The sequence below is a fragment of the Adiantum capillus-veneris genome, chromosome 23 (assembly GCF_014529385.1).
Source record: "Adiantum capillus-veneris isolate H3 chromosome 23, ASM1452938v2, whole genome shotgun sequence".
Taxonomy (NCBI): Eukaryota; Viridiplantae; Streptophyta; class Polypodiopsida; order Polypodiales; family Pteridaceae; genus Adiantum; species Adiantum capillus-veneris.
The window spans coordinates 54305854-54330501 of record NC_140953.1 but is presented as its reverse complement, the minus strand read 5'-3'; the positions used below and the strand labels follow the sequence as shown (position 1 = coordinate 54330501).

Here is a 24648-nt window from a genome sequence, read left to right as displayed (position 1 = left end):
CGTCCTCTGTAAGTTGGCTCCATTCTTTAGGCTTTGACACGTCAGCAGTTTGTTACAAAATCAATCAACTGTATCAAATCACAATGGAAATGCTGATGCTTGATGCTCAATCCTTCTTGAGCTCTTTCGGATACTGTGTCATGCCAAGGAAGAGACATGGAATGTGACTTCCTTGAAAGCATACTCTTCAGCTTTTCCGCATACATCTGTGCTCATTCATGAGTAAATCGTGCTCAATGTACAATATGGCATGCCTATGAAAAGGGATCACATAAAGACGTTGACTAAAATACAGGAGACGATCACGAATGAAACACTCGAACACTGCATGCTGACCAATCATTCGAACACATAGTACTTCCTGTGGGGGTTCTTTGGAACTATGTTCGACTCGCAGAGTGACATAAAAACCCGTTTCAGTTCTCTTGAAACCTCGAAACGGCCGAATTGTTTCGGCGAAACGTGCGAAACGAGTTGATTTTTTCTTTTTCGTCCCCTTTTGACGAGTTAACCTCAAACCACCCGTTTGGGGATTTTTTAAGCTATGCACGAAGGCTTTCTCAAAAAATCAATAGAATTTTTAACCCTCACGCACATCGAATAATCTCTCTCTCTCTCTCTCTCTCTGTGTGTGTGTGTGTGTGAACCTTACACGTCAGCATGGCCCCCTCGTCTTTACCTCCACGTTGTTGCAGTTGCCTGCTGGCTTACCTTGTTCACTCGTGACTCAAGTTTCACATCTAGATTTTGGTATTTCATGTCTTTACATATGAATTTGTATGTATATTCAATGTATAATTATACGAACATACATATAAAACGAAACCTGTATTTCACTTTCTTTGAGCTCCGAAACAAGACGTTTCAGAAACCTCGAAACCTCGAAACGCACGAAACCCGGAAACGTTTCATGTCACATTGTGTTCGAGAGCCAAGATCGGTTCTTCCTGTTTGATCGAATCTTCCTGTGGGGGTTCTGTGGACCTTGACTCGAGAGCCAAGATCCGTTCTTCGTGATTGATTGAATCTGCAATGAGGTTAGCTTCACTTGAAAAAGTATCAACTAACACATCATCCTTGTGAACAATCACATTATCTTCATTCAAATCATCATGCTCGTGAGAAGTCACATTGTGATCATCATGCTTGTCATTGTCATCCAAATCATCATGCTTGTCATTGTCATTCAAATCATCATGCTTATCATTATCAGCCTATTTATCATGTGTATCATCATTCAAATCTTGTGTGTCATGCTTTGGAGAAGAAGAGACTGAGAGAGTCTCCTTTTCCCGTATCTCTTGCATCTGTGCCTACACTTGAGAGAAGAGTCGCAATATCTCTTTCATGTGTCGGTCGTTCATGGCTTGTCTTGCTTTGTTTTCGCGATCAAATGCTGCTTGTCTTTGTTTGTTCTCGCGATATCAAATTTTGCTTCTCTTTCTTTGTTCTCGCGCTCGTGCTCACGCTCTTTGGCTGCCATTCTTTCTTCGTATTCACGATCTATGGCTGCCCTTTTTTCTTCTCGTTCTAACTTCCTTTCCATAAACAACTGCTTCAACTTCTCCATAGGAGTTAGTGCAATCATTGGCGTAGATGGGGAAGGGGGAGGGTTGGAAAAACCTCCTGGTGGGGAAAATTCTTCTTGGCGCGTTCGTGCTCATCACCTACAAGCGAAGTATCCATTCCGCTACGAGTGATGACCATCCACTGAAGTCGTGGGTTCTTGTGGTCTTGGGTTCTTAAGTTCACGAGGAACTTGGGTTCTTGCGGGTCTTGGTTCTTGGGGTTCTTGAGGTCTTGAGGGTCTTGAGGTTCTTCTTTCGCTTGCAATCTGTGTTAGAGAAGGATCTTCTCTTCACCCGAGTTCTGCTCTTTTCCGCGGGCGCACCCCTTGGCGGCCTTGCGCTCACACCAAGGTTGCTTTTTCCCACCTCACGTCGATTGGCGGGCTGTTAAGTGCACGGTCCGCTCTCAATGAGTGAAAAGAGGCACAAGGGGAGGCTGGACAAGCCCTTCTTTCTTGGGTTTCCTGTCACTCTTCAAAAACATGATTAGGAATCGACATGCCCAAGTGGACTTGGGTCACGTGTGACCTCAACAAGCAAAAAACAATTCTGTGGTTCTTTTCTTGAGTGATACAGAACACTGCCAAAGCTCTGATACCAACGTAAGGTGCAGCGAAAGTGAATGTTGAACTTTGCTGAAGATGAGTGCTTCGAGGTGTGCTCAAGGGTTCCTTTTACTTATGGAAGGGAGAGCCTTCCGTTCCTTTAGTGAGAGTGCAATGGACACAAACAAAGTGGTGAACACTGTGAATGAAGGTACTGAGACTGAGAGATAGAGAGAAGAGAATACGACACCGGGAAGTTGTCGAACCCTCCTCCGAAGGCCCCACTCTCTAGGGCGAGAGCGGTCTAGTTATGATCGCACAATCTGGTACAAGATGCTGATGCAAATCTAAGTGATGCTATGTCGAGGCCGACGGTGGTGCCGACGATGACGAGACTAGGGCTGAAAACTGAATGCTTGGGAATGCTTGCGAATCTGCAACTGTCAACAATGATGGGGCTGATCTGCTACTGTTCATGCTACTTGAAACGCTGATGTCATGCTACTTAAAACGCTGCTGTCATGCTGTCTAAAACGCTGATGTCATGTCTAAAAATGCTGAATCTGCTAGGCTTTAATCGCTGAATTTGCATGTGTAAAAACGCTGTTCTGCTGCCCTGTAAAACGCTGCCAATGCTGTCTGAAACGAACAAGCGGAGAGTGGATCTCCTGGCTACACGGACCTCCTACAGACACCAGTCGGATGAACCACCCGACCATTGCCACCATCCGGTAGCTACCCCATGGCGTCTGAGGACGTAGCCGTGCACCTGTAAGACCCGGCGTCCCATACCACCCGGCCTCACCTCTTCGAGGTGAGCTCGCGCACTCCTAGCCTGCGGGCTCACCACTGGCACTCTGCCAGTGGGGGTCGATAACTGTAAATGAGGCCTTGGCCTCCTTTTTATAATAATGACCAGCCACACTGGCCAGGTTCACACTACGTCCGCCCGGACACTAGATGCCCATCTCGACGGCGTCTGAGCTAGATCTTCTCTCCTATGAGCGGGACATAACATACTTCCCCCCTTAAGAACCATTGATGTCTTCATCAATGAAGTGGGAAAACTGAGCTTTCAAAGCTCTAACTGGTTCCCAAGTAGCAAACCTTTCAGATTGACCCTTCCATTTAATTAAGTATTCGTCATAAGCCTTTTGGCGCGAATGACGGGTACGATGATCTAAAATTGCCTCTGGTTCTCGAGGAATATACTCAGTTTGCATATCTTGCCATACATTTTCCTCGATAGGCACAACAACGTTGGCTTCGCCTAATTTTACTTTAAGGCGACTGACATGAAACACTGGATGTACACTAACATCCGAAGGAAGAGCCAGTTTATAGGCAACTTGGCCAATTTTCTTTGTTATCAAGAACGGACCACAATATCTAGCTGAAAGCTTATAATGCTTTCCTGTTCGCATAGTCTTGGAATCCTTGGGAATCTTTAGACACACCCATTATCCCACATCAAGAGTCCTTGGAGATCTCTTTTGATAAGCATAAGTAGTGACTCGATCACGAGCCGTTCTTATACTATCCTTAGCCAATTCGAGCATTTCTTGCATGTCATACAAGAAATCACGAGCTTGGTTTTCCTTGGCTTTTTCTAAGCCAATAGCAATTGGGGATTTAGGCTCAAATCCATACATTAGCATAAATGGGCTAAATCCAGTAGCAGAATGCTTGCTACTATTATAGGCAAACTCTAATTGTGGAAGATACCTTTCCCAATCAGACTGCCTGTGAGAGACATAGGCTCTCAACATGTCCTCTAACGTGTGATTCATCCTCTTAGTTTGTCCGTCGGACTTAGGATGGTCAAAAGACGACATACTCAACTTCGTCTGAAGATGAGCAAACAATCTCGCTAAAATCGGCCAGTGAACTTAGTATCTCGATCACGAACGATATCCTCTGGCAGACCATACAGCTTATAAAGCTGATCGACAAATAAAACCGCCAACTCATGGCTTTTTATTGTCGACTTTGTTGGTATAAACTTTGCCATTTTCGTGAGTCTATCGACCACAACCCAAATAGCGTCATTGCCCCGACTAGTATTTGACAAACCAACGATGAAGTCCATGGAAATACTCTGCCAGCATTTGGCCTTTGGGATTTCCAATGGATGTAGCAGGCCAGCTTTTCTAAGGCGCTCTGCCTTATTGACCTGACACTGAGCGCATCTCTTCACATAGCTCTCTATGTAAGAGCGCATTCTTGGCCAATAGAAATATCGCTTGACCAAAGCCAAAGTTCTCTGGATGCCTTGGGTGCCCAACGCTAGGAACATCGTGGCATTCGCACAAAAATCCTTTGTCGAACCTCATCGATTTCCGGCACGCAGACTTTGCCATTTCTGAACAATAGTCCACCTTTAATGAAATATTGTCGCTGTCTCGTCTCTCCAGCACGACTCACTTGGGGTCTCCGGATCACCCAAGCTTGTACGCGAGTCATGCCCCGCTTCGACCTCGTTTCATATCTTTCCCAAATGGACATCAGAACGACATAGCCCTCGGAGAGAGAGATAGAAATCCGTCGAGATTCCAGCCATAAACAAGGCATTAACCTCATGAATCCTGCTGAGTGCATTGGAAACTCGATTGCTGGATCCTTTTCTATAACGGATCTCAAAGTCAAACTCTTGCATAAGCTCAACCCATCTAGCCTTCCGGCCTCTGAGATCATCCTGATTACAGATATAGCGCAAGGAGTGATGATCTGTCCATGCAACAAACGTAGAGCCATACAGGTAGTGTCGCCATTTCCTCAAGGCGTGAACTACGGCGTAAAGCTCCTTCTCATACGTCGGATAACGCATCTCAACGTCAGAAAGTTTCTTACTTTCAAACGCAACAAGACGTCCATCTTGGTATAATGCCGTCTGCACCAATGGCATAATCACTAGCATCCGTCTCAACCACAAACGGTTTGCTGGAATCCACAATATGCAATATTGGTGCAGTGATCACCAAGTGCTTTAGTGTCCGAAAGCTCTCGTCGAGACGCTCATTCCAGACAACAGGGGGATTACCTTTACAATGAGGACCCCGAAGTCTCCGGCCCTTTCGCCCCTCCTTTTAAAAGTTGCGTAAGCGGAGTAGCAACTTTAGAGTAATCCTTGATAACTTGCGAAAGAATCCAGTAAAGCCTAAAAAGGACTTTAGTTGGCGCACATTCTTCAGAATGGGCCAATTTCGCACTTTATCCAACTTTTCAAGATCAACGCTAATTCCATCGCGAGTAATGATGTGACCCAAGTACAGAAGCTCTTTCCTAAAGAATTCACACTTAGAAGCCTTAGTGTAAAGCTTCTCAATTCTCAGTACTTCGAGAACAACGCGTATATGCGCTAGGTGCTGAGACAAACTTCGGCTGTAGATCAAGATATCATCGAGAAATACAACAACGAAGTTGCCTAAAAATGGTCTCAGCAGATCATTCATCATCTGCTGAAATGCAGCTGGAGCATTGTTTAAACCAAAAGGCAAGACCAAGAACTCGTAGTGACCATAACGCATATGGGAACCTATCTTAGGAATATCTTCCAGTTTGATCCGTATTTGGTGATAGCCTGATCATAGGTCTATCTTCGTAAAATACAATGCTCCGTGGAGCCGATTTATCAGATCGTCCAAGCGTGGGAGCGGGTACTTGTTCTTGACAATGAGCTTGTTCAACCCCTTGTAATCGACGCAGAAGCGCATAGTGTTATCCTTCTTTCGAGAAAGTAACACTGGCGCTCTCCACAGCGATTTACTTGGCCGAACAAAACCCCTGTCGAGGTATCCTTTCAGCTGTCGCTGAATCTTGTCCTCCTCAGTTTTACTAAACCGATAAGGTTGCTTTGAGAAGGGCTGACTACCAGCCACCAACTCAATGCCATGATCTACTCCTCTCGAAGGTGGCAAGCCAGGAGGTAGATCATCAGGAAAACATCCTTGAAATGAGTCATGATTTCTCGGATAAGATTGGATTCGTCGGAATCCCCAAGTTCAACAAAAGAACATGAAACATTTTTATGAAATTCAATGACAGAAGTACCAAGTACCAATGAACCAAACAAAGCAGATGATACACATTGATAGAAGTCAACATCAGAAGACTTTGTATCTTTATACATTTCCAAAGCAGTAACAACTGGTATTGCAGAGCCATTATTTACAGAAATATGATTACAAAGCGACAGATACATGAGGCATGTCCTGCTTAACAAAAACAAGAGAGTGATGTACATGGTCTATATACAATGAGTCTTGTTTATCATAAAACCATGGAATTCTTAAAATAACATATGCTCTATCCAGACGCATGATGTGGAAATCCAGGTTCTCTTTGTAATCAGCCAACTCGAGCGACAAATCTGGAACCATCTGATTCCATACATCCGTATCCTCGCCACGAGCCATCTCCACGCAATACTTATGGTTACTGTCCCGCGTCCGCAGGCTCAGTTTTTGCACCAATTTTGCATTCACAAAATTGTGTGAGCTTCCATTATCAAGGAGTACGGTCACGTCTTGATCATTGATCTTCTCGGGGAAACTGAGAAGATTGTGCGTACCAAACGCTTTGGTGCTAAAAGTACAATTAGTGCATGAACTATGCGCTAAATGATGGATTTCAACTTGAATGACATCAGAGTTAACTAAGATCTCGTGAATCTGAATCGAAGGACGACCTTGCGGTTTTTGTGTCTTCTTCTTCTTGGGGCAATCCTTGATTTGGTGATCCGTCTGGCCACTTCCAAACCAAGCCCCCTTCTTCACTGCATCAGCAACTGAAGCATTTTTGTCTTTCTTCTTCTCCTGAGAAGATCTCGGCGGTGATTTGGACTTATGCTGGAATTGGGGTCGCTTCCTCGAAGCTCCCTCACTGGATTGATGGTCTGCATTCTTTTCTTCTCATAATTCGCTCCATTTATCAAATGGAACGTCCTGGCCTTTGCCACTGCATCCTCAACGTCAATCGGGGCTTTGTCCTTGATTAAGGCCCAACGGTAATCTTCATGTATCCCAACAAGTACATGTGCACAGCGTGCGTAGAGTCCACCTTGCAGAAGGTGAGCGCTTCTTTGAAAGCTGTTGTGTACTTATCGAAAGATAGAGCTTTCATCGAAAGAGGCTGCAATTTGGCATAAGCTTTCAAAGGATCCATTTTGGCGAAATCCCTCTTGAATTTCACACAGAAGTCAACCCATGTCATAGGCTTCCTGTCATGTCGCGCCACCAGATAAGCGCCTTACTGCGCACATAGAGAGGAATCGTCTGAATCCTACGTTCATCCCCATGGATATCAAAATACATGGTCCACTGATGCAGCCAATTATTTACGGCCAGTTCCGTACACTCCTCTTCCCTTGAGAAATTTATAGTTTTGTACGGAATCGTGGCAGTCGGACCACCCTGTGAACGCCCAAAAGCAGCAATCTGCGTCCGTCTCTCTTGCAATCGGTGGGTTTGAGCTCTGGTCCATTGTCTTTCTTCAAAGAGAGACAAAGGCTTGCGGACATTGAGATTGCACGCACCATCATTGAGTGTAATCTTGCTTTCAACATCCTTCGATTAGAGCGGTGGAAGAGGATGGTGAAAGCTATTGCGGCCGTCGGTCCATGTGAGGGGTGGACGGGTCCATCCTATGCGGGCATGCGCACCAAGAAGCTCGACGAAGAGCGGACAAGAATCGACAAATCCCTTGAGCCCGTGCGAGCCGGATGGGCAAAATATGGGTGCTCCATTCTCTCCGATGGGTGGAGTGATCGTAAGAAGAGGGGCATCATTAACATACTCGTGTCATGCCCTCTTGGCACCTACTTCTTGAGAGGGGTTGATGAGGAAGCAAGAGGCAAGAAGGTCACGGGAAAATTCATCTACAAGCACATCAAGGCGGCAATAGAAGAGGTGAGAGTTTAAGTTGTCCCCTCTTCTTGTGCAATGTGCATTGTGCAATGTGTAGTATGTACTTACTACTTTTTGCCCTCGTGATAAGTGTTCTAAATTTTTCTCTCTTTAATGTAGGTCGGGCCCGAAAATGTGGTGCAAGTGATCACCGATAATGCATCCAATTGCACTAGCATGAGCCGACTACTTGAGGCCGAATACAAGAATATTGTATGGACCCCTTGTGCCTCCCATTGCCTCGATCTTCCGTTGCCTCGATCTTCTCATGGAAGACATAGGAGAACTAGAATGGGTGAAGGCCATTCTCACCCAAGCCCTCACTATCGTCAACTTCATCAATGCTAAGGTGAGAGTACTTGCAATTTTTCGCACGTACTCCGACAAGGAGTTGAAGAAACCCTCGGCAACACGATTTGCCTCTATGTGGCTTCTTCTTGAGCGCCTCTACGATGTCCAAAACAAAGTGCAAAAAACCATGGTGTCCGATGAGTTCAAGCAATGGTGTAAAGGAGAGAACTCGGCAACCTCACAAGAGGCAAAGGCCATCCAACGGCTTTCCCTCAAAGAAGAATTTTGGGAAGAGGTGAAGGGTCTTGTGATAGCCATCTTGCCCATCTATAGAGTGCTCCGAATGACCGACATGGAGGGATCTACCATAGGCCTTCTTCACCACTTCATGGATGAGGCATACAAGGAAATAGAGGCATCAACCATTCTTGATGGTCCACCCGATGGGACACGGTATCTCCTCGACAATATGTTTTTTGCTAATTTTCACTATGCCTCACCTCTCTCTCTCTCTCTCTCTTTTTGTAGTGATGTCTTTGAAGATTCCCCCAAGAAAGATGATATCCTCTTTCTTTTCCAAAAGAGATGGGATTTTATGAAGAGGCCCATTCACCACTTTGCGGCTCTCTTGCATCCGGCCTACAAGAAGCCGTATCTTTTCACAAACCAAATGCTACAAGAAGAGAGCCGCAACTTCCTTCCCAAGGCCCTCTCGGAAGATCATTACGGCGCATTCCTTCAAGAACTAATCAACTATGGAGACCAAAGAGGCACGGCTTTTACTTCCACCATATGTTGGAAGAGGGAGTCCTTGGTGAAGTCTCTTTTTTGGTGGGAGAGCTTCGGGTACCAATTACCTCACCTTCAAAGAGTTGCATTAAGGATTCTTGGACAAGTAAACCCTCTTAAGCCTCGGGCCTTGGCGCTCTCTCTCTCTCTCTCTCTCTCTCATGAATTATATTACATACTCACTATCTTTTGAATATAATATAGGATTGCTCATCCGGTGCATGCGAGCGAAATTGGTCCGCATACTCGCTTATCCACACCAAAATTCGCAACAAACTGTCAACAAAGCAATTGGAGCAGCTCATCTATTGTCGCTCCAATCTCCGAATGTTGCGCTCCATGCATGAGATGCCTATGGCTAGACAAGTAAACCCTCTTTCTACACACTTGCTTCTTGACTCATATGGGCTATGGCTTTGCATTCCAATTCACATGTGCTAACTTTGTCTTGAGTCTTGACTCTTTTGAACTTTTGTATAACTTGTCAAATAGGTCAATGTTGATGATTGCAAGCTCTCAATTGATACTCTCAAAAGTGTCAACAAAGAGCGTGATATGACGGAGGAGCAAATTTTCCGCGAGCTCTACTTGGAGCTAGAGGAGATTGACCGACGGGCTTCTCGCACATGATCACGCAAGAGGGTCATTGTGCGTGGAGTCCCTTCGGCTACAAGAGGTAGAGGTGCAAGAGCTTCCCATGCTCGTGGGCGTGGTCGTGGCCGTGGGCGTAGATGGAGGCTACTACTCCTACAACCTATGTGCGGCGAGGCTCGGGAAGCGGCTCCATTGCAGCGGCCTCTTTTTTGGAGGATTTGCCTATTCGTAGATCCAACACTATGGACCCTAGAGATCCGGAGTATGACGAGGAGGGAAATCTCCTTAGTGAGGGAGATTATGACACACCACAATCCGATTCATGTGAGGATGAAGATGACCCTACTTCCACTTTTTGCACGATTGAGGCTTAAAAGGCCTACTTTTTTGTATCATCTCGATTATCAAATCTCAACTTAGCTTTTTGATTTATGACATATGTAATGCGAATCGCAGTTCATGCCCATTGTGTCTCATTGTCTTGATTCTCAACTCTTGAGTGTCTGCACTTGGCACTTGCAAATTGCATTCTTGTCCAATGTGATAATCAATTGTCTATTTGTCCTAAGTAAATCTAGGGTTAAGAATTGCGTGTTTTTATTTTTGAACGTACGTAACCATGTCGTACGACATAAAATTTTCTAGTTCGATGAGTACCGTATGTCTTCGTACGTGGACAAAACGTACGTGACCGTACGAGACCGTACGAGACCACCCTGTTCGAGTGTTTCATTCGTGATCGTTTCCTGTATTTTGGTCAGCGTCTTTATGTGATCCCTTTTACTAGGCATGACATATTGTATGTTGAGCACATTTCACTCATGAATGAGCACGAATTTTCATGAAATGCTGAAAAGTATGTATGTAAGGAAGTCACATTCCATGTCTCTTCCTTGGCATGACACATTTGTAGAAAGAGCACATGAAAGTATGAGCACCAAGCATGGGCATTTCCATTGTGAATTGCCACAGTTGATTGCTCTAGATCATAAGAGAAAGATTCACTCTCATTGTTTGCGTGTGTGTGGTGAACGGGTTAGCACTCCGTCTCTTTGTTCATCTACATTGCATGCACAGTCTTTGAGGAAGACAATATTTTTTTCACTCACTTTACATGGAATAGGTATGTTCATGGTTTTGTGTTGGAAATGGTTTCAAGAATTTTCAGCCATGGAGATTCTTGAAGAAGAAAGAAGCATGACACTCGACAAAGTTGAAGCACCGAAGGAGCCACAGAAGACTTTGTGTCGCTTTCGGCGCGGCCCAAAGAAGAAGACTTGCAGACCTTTATGAAGTTCAAGTACCGCACCACCCACACATCAGAGTGGGCCGGCGAAGAGTCCCTTCCAGGATTCCGGATGCTATTGGCGATCTCCCTCGACGCCATACAGTTTGGTACCAGTACCTCACTTTGAAAAGGAGGGGATGTCACGTGACACATCCAACCCTATATATCCGTGGACAAGCTACAGCATGATCAGGGTTGAGTCAGTCCAGTCAATCTAGATTAGAAGTGATCTGGCACTTTTGTGAGTCTATTCGTAGACCGTGCATGCCCAATCACTTAGTGTAGATGCATATCCTCTGGTTGCACACAACATGATCATAAGCATTCCCATCAGAATCCATCAGAATCCTTCATGGGAATTTTCCAGTGATTTTAGCCTATTTTCCCTATTTTGGACATTTTTCACTTATTATTTTTAAGTGACTTTTGTTGGAAAGTAGGTAGGGCAAATTGAGTAAGTTTGTATAGAAGCAAACCTAGACTAGCACTAAATGGCAGAAGAGGCAACAGGAGCCAAGCTCAACAGACAACTTCTCAACAAGAACTTGGTGGTCTCCCCTCTAAGCAAAGGACTCAGCACCTTGGCGTTTCCATCAAGAGGGTCATCGCCATACCTCTTAGCCTGGCGTTTTTGCATCATCACACCCTCGCTAGCAAGTCCCATTGCATAGCGTTTTTGCATTAGCATCATCTCCAGCAGACCCAACCAGCTAGCGTTTTTGAGGAACCTTCCCTAGTGTTTTTCAGAAACACATCAGCCTAGCGTTTTTGAAGATCCCATCGGTTGCAGACATCGCCAATTCCTAGCAATGAAGACGAGCAGATTCAACCCCTAAAGAGTAGCAGATTCAGCCCGGAAAGACCATCAGTTTTCAGCCTTAAGAACCTCAGTTTTCAGTTATAAGACTTGCAGATTTTCAGTGTCAAAGATCCACAGAAACAGCCTTCAAAATCAGCGTTTTGGACTAGTCGCAGATTTCAGCCCATAGCGTTTTTGGATAGCAGTAGAACAATTGCAGATTTCAGCCCTTAGATCGGTCTTGTCATCACCGTCGTCATTGCCGACATAGCCTAGACTTGCATCAGTCTCATGCATACCATTTGTACCAGGTTGTGCATTCAATAGTAGACCACTCTCGCCGACGAGAGTGGAGCCTTTGGAGGAGGGTTTTACGTCGTCTCTGGTGTCGTATCTCTCTTCTCTATCTCTCAGTCTCATACACTTGCACGCACAGTGTCCATTCACTTTGTTTGTGATCATAGCATTTCTCATTAAGAACGGAAGGCTCTCCCTTCCATAAGAACAAAAGGAACCTTGAGTATAGTTCGGAGCACTCATCTTGAGCAAAGCGCAAACATTCATTCCGCTGCACCTAACAGCAGAAGAGGGGGCGCTCGATTTATGCTTGGGGATGCTTCATTGAGAACTTGTCACAGGTTAAGAGCTATTATGTGCAAGCTTTCCCTCTCGTGTGCAGTGTAGTGCAAGAAGTGATGCCTTGCACACTCTACACTGCCCTCTCTCCCCTACGTGCAGTAAGGTGATGCCCCACAAGAGGGCTCTTCATCTGACCCATGTACAGTTGTGTGGTCTTATGCTTCTGTGCCGAGGCAAGGGCCTCTTTGAGCAGGAACATGAGTAGCTAACTGCTACTCCAAAAGCAGGCACCGGTGAGGGTGATAACCTCATCTTACAAGTGCATTTTTAAAGCTGGTTATGCGCTGTTTTTGGACTGTTTTGCAGCCGTATGGATGTCAGAAGCTTTGGGAACAGTGCCCCACTGTTAGAGGATAGTTTTGGGACTGTTTAGGGCTGAAAACAGGGTAAAAACCAGTAAATACAGCCAGCTGTAATTGCTGCTTTTGGGCTGAAAACAGAGGGTTTAAGTCTTTGGAAGTGAGTTCTAGCAAGGGGGTTTGTTCAGGGCGAGTTTTGGGGCTGTTATGTTGCCGAAATTTTACTAGAACAGGTGCAATCTAGTTGGATACAGGTGAAGATTCCCAGGACTCTAGTTCTATAACTTTACCCTCTAAAGGAATAAAGAAATACCGAAAGGGGCGCAAGTTTTTGGGGCCTACACGTTGTCGGCGTCTGCTCGGAGCATTCTAGCTTCCAAGCTGTGTGTATTTTGAAGTGTTAATTCCCGTTACAGGCTCCTTTTGCAAGGTTTCTCTGTGTGTTAAAGCTTAAAGTAAAGTTTCGGGTAAAAGCCTATGTCTACCACCCTTCGAGCCGGTTTCATGGTCCCATTGCCAGGATTTGAATCACTTTTTCCTCAAGAAGTGAGCCTCGGTTGGTTTGGTGAAGACACAGAGTACGGGAATGTGGGATTACACTATGACTGACAAAGGGAAGGGCATTATGGAAGAGGGTTCCTCTTCACAAGACAGACAAGAAATTCTGCATGTTCCTACATAACCTTTTCAGTGTTTGCCATGCCAAAAAGTGGTCAAATTAGGGCTGATTTTTTCCTGCGTTTTTTGGGTTTGCAAGTAAGAACGATGAGATAGGGAGAGGTCTCACGGTGGTAGACTGGCCACTAGATCTCCTGCGGGAGTGATGTGGGCCTGCCAAGTGGCACGCTGCTCGCCGATTCTCTGAGGCGATTGCTTGGATTCTTTGACGCATTGGTAAAAATCTTGAAATTTGAGCTTACTTGGTCGTGATGTCCTTTTGGGAATTCTTTGGTACCACAAGAACAAGGCCGTGGTCGACTATCGGCCTCATGCCCCAAATACCCCTGACAATGCAACCGAAGTTTGCCAATGACTGGTGTAATGGCTACGTCCCTGTCGGGTGCCGCTAGAACTGCCTCTGCTAGTGGTCCTATCCGATCGGGTGTGATCTCGAGCCGTGCTGCCAATTGAAGTGAAATGAAGCTGGCCTTGGCTCCTCCATCAAAGAAGATCAGGGCTTCTGGGTCTCACTCTGCCCCATGCTCAACAAAGTTCTGTACTCTCGTCCATCGTGCTTGGGTCAGTACCCACGCAATTTGGAACCAATTTGGAACCAGTCTTGTTTTCATCTTGCCTTTTTGTCCACATTCCTTAGTTGCTCTCGAACCCGCAAGCCTGTCTTCATCCTTGTCGTTCTGTTCTTTCGGTGCCTTTTTAGGGCACTTCGCGGAGATATGTCCAGTTTCCCCGCATTCAAAGCACTTCCCCTCTTTGATGTAAAGAGCTCTCTCTTGAGGAGCGAGTTTGGGTGGTGCATCCTTTTCTTTCTTTTCTGGGTTTCTCTTTCTCTTTCTACTTTCATTTTTCGAAGTCTGTTCGGTCCTTTGCGTCATGATTTCATCTGTGGGGTAGGTCAAACTGCCTGAGTGAATGGCAAAACCCCGTTTCTCATGACTCATCAGTTCCTGTATGGAATCTGACTTTTGCTCTAAGCAATGATCTCGGATCTTTGTAGGAAGACCCAAGGTAAACCACTCAATTTGTTCTTTGAGCGAGATCTTCTTAAATGAAGAGGGTGGTAGAAAAGAGCTCCATAATCTCTTGCAATATGTGTCCAATGTATTCTTCTTGGTCATCCGAAGATGGTTCCAAGCAGTTCGTATGTCGCGTTCGTACTCTGGAGTCAGCCAAGGAGAAATAAAAAGCCTTTTAAATTTCAGCCATTTAACTGGCGCTGTCTTGTTCAGTAGAAGCGTGGACCACCAAGTTCGAGCATTTCCCTTGAAGTAAGAAGTAGCCCTCCGAATCTTGGAGTGCTCTGAGTAACGCCCTTGAGAGAAAGCTATGTCAAAGTGCTGTATGAAAGACAAAGCCTTCGAAGCATCTCTATAACCAAAAAAACGTGTCAAATTTAATTGACTGTTCACCTTCCTTAAACTCTTGGACTTTCTTGCTTTTATCTTCCAGAAAGTCATACTGGTTGGCTTTATAAAAATTCTTCTTCTTTGCATAAAAGTTGCCACCGTCAAAGTCTGAACTATCCGAAGAAGAGTCCTCAGTAGAACTGTCAACAACTGGGCGAGATTTAGACTTCTTTGCCTTTTTCTTGCCCTTTCCGAAGCTTTGCTTTTTGCTTCGCTTTTTGCCCTTTCTGTCTTCTTTGCTCAAGTCAGAGGAGCTAGAAGAACTCTCAAAAGAAGAAGAAGAAGAAGAAGAAGAAGAACTAGGTACTCCTTCAAATCAAACACGATTCTTCTGCTTTCTTGCCGACGCAAACGTAGACTGACGACCCAAATAACCTGGGAAGTCAGTTCCTTTCTTCTGCTTTTTGTCGTGCTTTTGTGCTTTGTTCTGCGCGTCAAAAAGCTGAGCAATTCGTGCATCAACCACCCTAAATTTTCGTCCGAGTTACGACCAATTGATATTGTGCTAATTCTTTCTATCTTTTGTGGTGCGTATGCCCTATCAACTACCTCATTTTTGTGCTAATTTTTTCAATTTCATGCTTCTTTTAGTGCTAGGCTTCATTATGCTGAGTCTGCCCTTGATCTCTGGAGTCATGACAGAAACTCAGTACACTGAACTTTGTGTTGATGTATGCTCATGTGTGTGTGCGTGTGGTGTTTGTTGTGCTGGGGAGCATATGTTAGTACCTAGTTCTACACCCACTATTGGGCACTGACGACGTTAGTGGGGATATCATGGTATTTAGTCAATACTATGCATGATGGAGCTGATGGCTATATTGTCTTGTGGGTGACTACCATGGGTCTAAACCTTGCACTTTCCTTCAAGGGTGAATCTGGGCTTATCTTGGATTCATCTAGGTATATTTTTTAGTCGTATAGCGGACATGCAGACTTCACATTGTGAAGTTTTCGTCCGAGTTACGACGAGTTGATATTGTGCTAATTCTTTCTATCTTTTGTGGTGCGTATGCCCTATGAACTACCTCATTTTTGTGCTAATTTTTTCAATTTCATGCTTCTTTTAGTGCTAGGCTTCATTATGGCTGAGTCTGCCCTTGATCTCCGGAGTCATGACAGAAACTTAGTACACTGAACTTTGTGTTGATGTATGCTCATGTGTGTGTGCGTGTGGTGTGTGTTGTGTTGGGGAGCATATGTTAGTACCTAGTTCTACACCCACTATTGGGCACTGACGACGTTAGTGGGGATGTCATGGTATTTAGTCAATACTATGCATGATGGAGCTGATGGTTATATTGTCTTGTGGTTGACTACCATGGGTTTATACCTTGCACTTTCCTTCAAGGGTGAATCTGGGCTTATCCTGGATTCATCTAGGTATATTTTTTGTCGTATAGCGGACATGCAGACTTCCAATTGTGAAGTTTTCGTCCGAGTTACGACCAGTTGATATTGTGCTAATTCTTTCTATCTTTTGTGGTGCGTGTGCCCTATCAACTACCTCATTTTTGTGCTAATTTTTTGAAATTTCATGCTTCTTTTAGTGCTAGGCTGCATTATGGCTGAGTCTGCCCTTGATCTCCGGAGTCACGACAGAAACTTGGTACACTGAACTTTGTGTTGATGTATGCTCATGTGCGTGTGCGTGTGGTGTGTGTTGTGTTGGAGAGCATATGTTAGTACCTAGTTCTACACCCACTATTGGGCACTGACGACGTTAGTGGGGATGTCATGGTATTTAGTCAATACTATGCATGATGGAGGTGATGGTTATATTGTCTTGTGGTTGACTACCATGGGTCTATACCTTGCACTTTCCTTCAAGAGTGAATCTGGGCTTATCCTGGATTCATCTAGGTATATATATATATTTTCTAATTCTTGCTCTGTATACATCCTTGGAGTAGGAGGTTTCTTCAGTGCCCGTTTGAGGGGTGGTTCTGTGGTCTGCCGCCACTGTGAATGCATCTCGTCGAAGGAGGTTTGGCTCATAAATTTTGCAAATTTCGGGTCTTTCGCAAAATTTAGCATCTTTGTTGCATGGCCGATCAATTATCGACGCTCCATCTCTTCGATCTCCGCCTGAGTAGGCCGAGGCGGGCCATACTCCTCGTGTGAATATTTGTTGTGATCTCTTCCCTCATCTCCAGATGCAGAGGAAGTCGACTGATCTGTGTCTGAAGCCATAAGTGCCGCGTAAAAAGGAACGGATTTTCCGTAGAAGAGAAATCGGCCGTGCTCCGATACCACTGTAATAGACTTAGACACTCCCAACTCCCAAGTCGAAATTCTACCGCGACACCATAAGAATTCACTTCAAAACAGTTCACAGTTCACAATTGATTCGACACTGGCCCGACGGAGTTCCATGCCTAGAGATATTGGCCCCAAAAGACTGGCGCCCCTTCCGGTATTTCTTTTTGTTTTAATCTGCAACTCAAAGTACAAGTGAGTGGTCGGGACTCACTCTCAGACTCTGCGTCCAGATGCTCTGAGAAGTGAGAGCCCAAACCACTATTATATAGATTTACAAGGGATGCTAAAAGCAGAGCCCAAAAGCTTCAAAATCAAAAGCATGTTCTCTCTCTCACAAGCTCTCTTGAGCAAATAAAGCAAAACCTCCCTCACTCTTTCTCTTGCAAATTGCATAGCCAGAAAAGCAGCCCAAAATCTGCCAAAAGCTGCCCACGCAAAACTGCCGTACACTGCTGCCACATCATCAGCCAGCCAGAATCTACGCCACAAATCATGGGCCAGTCCTTACGCTGCCTGCCACGTCAGCATTTCAGCGGGGGTCATTTTCTGGGACTGTCCATGACAGCCGGGGAGGGTGTGCGTACCGGACAGCCACGTCACCAGTTTGTGACAGTTTTGGCCTTCCATTAGTCTTCATAAAATTTGTTACATTTCTCTGTATGTTTCTTGGTATTTAAATTGATAAATATGCTGACTCTAAGTGGTTTGTCTTGGAGCTGTAGTTGATGCTTCACATTATGGGTTTAATTCATTATGCTTGCGTTGTAGGATGTATAACGTTTATTTTGAGGGCTTATGGACTCCTGCAGGTTTTTTCTCAATTGGGAATGCACAGCCTATGCCAAGCTGCTGCTGCTTGTAGTTTGTTCAACAAAGTTTCAATGGAACCAGCATGCTATAGAGACATAGACTTGAGAGACAGAAATCTTCGAGTCGACAACAGCACAGTTGCAAAGTTAGTCAAACGTGCTGGTCAACATTTGCGGTAAAACTTTTTCTTTGATCATGAAAGCATACAGCTACTCGTTCTTTCTTTCCACAAATTTTTGTTTCTTAATAGAGAGTAGAATGTAGGTGCTGCTTTTCAAATTCAAAATTTCAAAAGCTAAAGTCTCTCTCTCTCTCTCTCTCTCTCTCTCTCTCTCTCTCTCTCTCTCTCCTCACGCCCTGGCAAAACCCCCTTTCTTCCCTTGGGAACAGAGTAGACTTCTACAAGGGAAGGTAAAAAATGCTGCAGGTTAGGTTATCTTCTGTTTTTGGGTATTTTTAGGAGTTTACTGACATTGGCCTAAATGTACAAAAGAAACTTCTTTTTCCCTGTATGAGCTGATGCGGATGGTCTGGTCCCATGAAATGTTCTATTAAAGGTGGCCCGTTTTTTTGGAGGCTCTGTTCGTGATTTTATTAGGTTGGGAGAGATTCCTGTGTTTCTTCCGACAGATGTGGAACCTTGTATGAGCTATAATAAAAAAGAAAGGATACTTGGGGCAATATTGGGGCAATAACACCTCAATGCATAGCTTGAGGTTCTCCTCTTAAGATGAAAATTAGAGCTACATCATTTGTCTGTGTTCTCTAGCTTTCCTTACATTAGGAAGAAAGAAAATTTTGTGGGCAGGAGCAGGGAAAAGATGTAAGGCATTGGGGATTGTAAGGAGTCTGTGTCTACTTGGTCTAGCTGATTTTAGATACCCTGGAAGGAAAGGAACATGCAACTAATTTCTCAACATGAAGGATTTTTTGGGAGTGCAGTCCTGAAAATAAAAAGCTTGATTGTTTCTGGAAGCTACTTGGATGTGTGCTGATAATACGAGAAAGTCATGTAGGCATGAATTGCTCTCGTTTCTTAATAAGAATCGCAAGAATGGAATGACATAGACACGTGGATATTTGTTCACCAAAATTTTATAATCTAAAGGCAGTGCTTTTGAGACTTGCTCACATACTATTTATGCTGGGCAGCAAAGGTGTTCTTTTTTTTTGAGGCTACCTGAGTTCTCCTTGGCTGTAATGGCGTGCAGATCTCTGAAGCTGGGCATACCTGCTGATCACAATAAAGAAATTCCAGCCATTTCATCCTTTGATGATGCTTGGAGGGCAGTCAATGGGAATGTCTTTTTAACGAAGTCCTGCTTGGAGCCATTGCTCGTGTCTGGTGGAGCATTTGGGTATGTCGGCTATTTGCTACTCTAGCATTTGTTAGTTTGCCATCCCTCGTAAACTGCTTAGCATTTATTTGCTGATGCATGCAGGGCTTTGCTACAAACACTCCATCTTCAAAACATAGTGGAGTTAGATTCCAGGAGTGTCTGTAAAGTTATTGCTGCTTGTCCTGGTTTGTTAGATCTGGAGATGATTGGGCTGTAAGTAATTGATTTACCCAGTAGCTAGAGGACCTTATTTTGATCACAATTGGGCTGCAAAAGAGGATTCGTTTATCGACTGTCCACTGCTTGCAGCCATGTTGACGAAAGAAAGGTCTTGCGAAGCGTGACCATGTGCTGTCACAAATTGACCCGCCTTTGCCTTCAATCACCAAAGGCAGAGTATTCAAATAGTTGGGTTTCATGTAAGAAATTTCAGTCGGTTAAATGGATGTTTGAGTTTCAAGGGTTGTAGTTTGTCGCTTCTGATTGGAGCAAGTTGTTAGTGAAGGATCGTTGTATCACTGCTAGAGACATGATTGTAGGAGTCTTATTGAAGTCTTTCATTTGCAGAAAATGAGATTGTCTCCTTCTGTCCTCTCATTCCAGATAGCATGAGGACGCTGTCATGCAACGAAATCATAAACGGATGCCCGAACATCGCGTCACTGTCGTTACGAGGGTTCAAGTTGCCTGACCAGAAAGTGAGGTTATTACTTAAAGTAAGCATGCTCTTACTCTTCTTTTATCTTTCTGATAGGAATACACACACCTTAATGGAAATAGAATTCAATGAACACAAGTGGCAATGCTGCCAAATAATTGCAGATTTATCTCATTGTAACCTTAAATAAGTATTTCTCACTTTATTGCTTTAACAAACCTGGCAGTTTGGCCACAAAATTGAGGATTTATAGCATGCTAGAGATTAAACTAACTCATGGTGGATCATAGATGCTTAAGTATAATGTCATGCACTAGAGGCTCAATCACAAGCTGAAAATGACACACTGAATGTAAACAAAAAGTAGACTAGATTAACAGAAATAAAGTCGCTACATCATGTGCTTATATGGCACTCACAGGCAAGGTGCCTATTGGCATAAATCAAGGGAGGTAAGGTGCAAATAGGTGAAGTGGGTGACCCATCAATCAGGCCTCCAATGGTCAACCTCTTGAGTACCTTTGACTTCACAAGTTGTAACCATGAGGGAAAGTGACCTGAGGTCTAAGGACCATATGCAAGTGACTATGGCTAGCAGTGCACCCAACAAAATTACTGACTAGTTCATGTGAACAAAGGTACTGGAGGCAGCACAACACGGATGCTCATTAATAAAAGTGAATAGTGCCTTGCCCCCTTTAACAAAGGGAGCACACTTTGCTGGCAGGACAGCCATCAGTCTGGCTCTTTCTACCGCCCTTCGCATGATATGATCGATCCCTCTGAAAACATTTTTGTATCTTGGGAGAGTCTCTCAATGCCCCCTTGTGTTGTACAGGGACATGTTTGTGTCGTCCCTTTGGGTGTTCGATTAACTCGTAAGTGCTCTGCTATAAAATCTCTTAGATGGAAATGTTCTGGGCCATTTAGCATCCTGTTTAGGCTCAATTGTTTTTCCTATTTTTTTCATCTAAATGTAGCATTTGATACAAAATTTGCTGTTGATTGTCATCATATCTTACCCTTCTTTTACTCGGCAACAGGGTCTTCACCATCTGTTGGATGTGGACTTTTCCGGGGCAGATATGCTTACAGGCTCTTTTTTGAGGTGAGATCTTTAGAGTTCATGGTTCAATTGTTGCTTTTATCATAGTGTGATAGGGTTAATTTTCAATGTCTCAACAATGGTTCAAAGGGATGTGCAGGGACCTGGTTTCATCTGGTGACCAAATGCTCAGGTCTTTGAAGCTCTGCGACTGTATTAGTTTGAAAGCGGTAATTCTGTAATGATGTCACTTTTTACTCATTAGCTTTTCCTATCCATAGATAATTTTAGACGCGACCCAATTTCTGAATGGAATTTTACTCTTGCTAGAAGTTAGATGTTGATTCGATATTGGTGGGTCTAAAATAAGCAGCGATATTGCAGTAGAGGGACACAACTTTAAGCAATGGTTTTCTCTGTGTGATGTTGTATGATTACTCGTGTGCGAAACAGCTTACATAGGCTGAGGGTTACAGAAGAGTTTTCTAGGTGTCATTGAAGACTTGTTTAAGGTCCCAAACTCATTTGTGATCTTTACCTTGGTCTTGTCTCTGCTTGGAGCTAAGAGGGAGGAGACAACAAAACGGCCTTCATAAGTTTTTCTACCATAAATGCAAGGGCTTAAACCTCAGACCAATATCTTCATGCATTTGCTTCATTGTGTATCCCAGTTTTTTCTGGTCGATAAGTTTTTTCCTGTTTCTTGGTTAATGTAAAATGCTCCATTAAAGTCTTCGACTCGCAAGCAATTTTCAGGATGTAAAATTTGAAATCTTCAATGTGCAACGTATCATAGTACCCATTATCAAACTGGATCACCTTGATTCTGTTTTCTAGGTTGAAGTGAACAAGCTGTTATGTTCATTGAGCATTGGTGAATGCAAGAATCTTCGCCATCTTGTAAGGATTGTAAGCTTCATTTCTTGAATGTTGTGCTGGTCTGTAACTTATTCTGAACTATTGCATGCCTGTTCATTTTGAATGAAGGATGTGTCCAACAAAGATGGGCTTGTGTCTTCTGACTGGATATATTCAAGATCAAATCTTAAGTGAGCACATCCTAGCTATTTCCTTGAACTTCTTAATTGTTGCCATGGCATGGAAATTGCATACAAAACGGTTTAAATTGTCTTCAGTGAGGATACCCTACAGCTTGTACGCTTGGAGAGGCCAGAAATTGAGCTTCGTGCTTACTTTTCTGACGAGAAAAGGTACTTTCTTTGCTATTGTGGTGTCTTGCTGTGCTCTTTTTTCTCAAGAAATTTGCGACATATAAATGTACGCCAGTATACTCATGTCTGATGTCCAGCGATTGTCTCGGTTTGTGCAGCAGCAGTGAGTGTGACTCTTTGTCCTTGACGTCGAGCTTTGGTTATAGTGAGTATACAGAGCCCATACGCTATAGCTGCCATTCGGAGATTTCTTTGTCAGAAAACTCGCAAAGTATGGGTAGTAGCAGCACAATAGATACAGATACAGATCAGGATAGTGAGGATGAGGATGCTGAGGACAATGAAGATGTTGACATTGATGATGACGAAGATGACGAGGATGATGGTGACAACAATGATGATGTTGAATTTGATATCGATACTGCTTCAAACAGTTTCGTTGACCATGAGGATGAGGATGTTGAGTTTTTAAGCCCTTGTCACTCTTCAGAGGGTGAGGATAGATCGCATCATTCTCCATTTGGTCGATTACCGTCAAGCTAACGATCGCACACACATGGAGGGCTAGAACTGATGCTAAGTCAGCTCATTTCTTTATACTAGCAAGTTGGGCAAGCATTATGCTTTAATCCTCCGCTCGCTTGTGCTATGGGTCTTGGTGCTTGTGCTACGGGTTGTGAGACGATTGTAAATGTGGATCGGCAGCATTGATTTTTTGATGGTCAAGGCTGACATGGCTCTACATTAATTCGTGGATATTTTTGTCCTATTTTTTTCTTAGCAGAGTATACTGGGAAGGCTAAGCAGTACCCGTAGCCATATCTTTCTGGCAAGCAACAGATGTTTCTGTGTTCTCTTTGCAAGTAAGTAGAGCTTTATCAAGGCTACAGAAGGCTTTGTATAGGGAATGAGAAGCTGGAGCTATTGATGGGATTGAACAAATCGGATGCGGTTGTAACATTTTTTATTGCTGGATGCTGTTCACACAAATCAAGCTGCTTTGAAAGTGATTTCTTGTTTGAACTTTGAATGTGTGCATAGTTGTCATATTGAAAGGAGTTTGATTTTGCTGTATAAAATGTGGTTGGTGGTGCTTGTGTTTAAACTAGTGGTGGTCCTGTCTTTCAATGCTTCCAACTCTCTCTCTCTCTCTCTCTCTCTCTCTCTCTCTCTCTCTCTCTCTCTGGATAGTTTCCTAAGACGTTAAAACTTTCTTCTTCTTCTTCTTCTCTCTCTCTCTCTCTCTCTCTCTCTCTCTCTCTCTCTCTCTCTCTGGATAGTTTCCTACGACGTTAAAACTTTCTTCTTCTTCTTCTCTCTCTCTCTCTCTCTCTCTTCATTTCATTTCATTTCTCTCTACTTATGGAAGGAATTTTGTTGTGGGAATTCTTCATTTCAAGAATCAATTGTACAGTTTGATGGCAGATCACTTTATACATGCTAGAGATATGCTTGCAGAGCTTCTTGCAGCAATGTTCAACCGAGCCATGTGTGAGGGTCTTCCGGATAATTGGAGCATGTCTACTATCATGTCTATCTTCAAGGTCAGGAGACCCCATGATATTGGGGAATTACCATACTATCATGATTGGACACACTAGCTAGGTTGTATACATCTATTCTTGAGCAACAATTGAGTAGATGGGCAGAGAGAGTAGGCATTCAGACATCAGGCCAGACAGGTTTCATGAGGAGTTTTCCTACTCTTGATCATATATTGACAGTCAGAGCTGTTATTGAGGAAAGCAGATAACATGGTAGGAGGATTTACAGCATCTTAATGGATTTTTGCAAAGCATTTGATACTGTTCCGAGAGCTCGACCGATGCAAAGACTACATGAAATGGGAGTCTGTTGGAATGAAATCGAGATGCTCACTCTCCCCTACATTGTTTGGCTTGTATGTAGATGAAATTTCAGATTACATTGAGAGGGGAGGCGACATAGGAGCACATCTAGTAGGGACTTGGATCTCATTACTATTGTATGTAGATGATATTGTCTTGATGTCATATTTGATAGAGGGGATGCATCAACACTTGGATGCATTGCACACTTTTGCTAGTGACAAGAGCTTGTCGGTGAGCATTAGCAAGGCCAAAGTTATCGTGTTCGACATTGGGTTAGGATTTGCACTGATCTTCACATATGGTCGGCACATGGTTGAGTATATAGACGTATACACTTACCTGGGGTGGGTCTTCAATGGTCCAAAGTTGTCCTCGAGGAGAGCAACAGAGATCAGGTTGACAAGAGCATATGTAGCTTTGGGGAGCATGGGAGGATGTGTTCGCAAATTCAGTTTGAGGAACCTTGTACAAAGATTTGGCTATTTGACACATTGGTTACTTCAACTTGTAGAAATGGGGACCATTAGTAGACCATCATAGTTGAGCTGACAGTTCTGATGAATGGAGAGGCCTCTAGTCTCTGATTTCCTGGATGATTACGGTCAATGCCTCTATACCGCATGAAATTTTGCGTGGAGAGCTTGCCGCTCCCCCGCTGGTCATAGAGGCACTTACCAGATTTGTATCTTTTCTACACAGTATCTTGGATCTC

At 43.9% G+C, this 24648-nt stretch overlaps 1 protein-coding gene across 2 annotated transcripts in view; it reads left to right on the top strand.

The window, feature by feature from the left end:
* LOC147427798 (F-box protein SKIP17-like) overlaps window positions 1-23096 on the top strand; it is a 50397-nt gene extending 27301 nt beyond the window's left edge. Inside the window, exons 2-12 of one of the 2 annotated variants that reach the window (XM_086497101.1) lie at window positions 17871-18046; window positions 19083-19229; window positions 19314-19424; window positions 19521-19630; window positions 19815-19927; window positions 20913-20977; window positions 21075-21144; window positions 21752-21814; window positions 21902-21963; window positions 22051-22125; window positions 22248-23096. In XM_086497101.1, the coding sequence (XP_086353227.1) occupies window positions 17871-18046; window positions 19083-19229; window positions 19314-19424; window positions 19521-19630; window positions 19815-19927; window positions 20913-20977; window positions 21075-21144; window positions 21752-21814; window positions 21902-21963; window positions 22051-22125; window positions 22248-22629 (1374 nt within the window). In that variant the 3' untranslated portion in view covers window positions 22630-23096. Of the gene's footprint in view, window positions 1-17870; window positions 18047-19082; window positions 19230-19313; window positions 19425-19520; window positions 19631-19814; window positions 19928-20912; window positions 20978-21074; window positions 21145-21751; window positions 21815-21901; window positions 21964-22050; window positions 22126-22244 lie in introns of both variants that reach the window. The other variant, XM_086497100.1, reaches the window with a different exon arrangement.
* Window positions 23097-24648: the final 1552 nt, after the last annotated feature.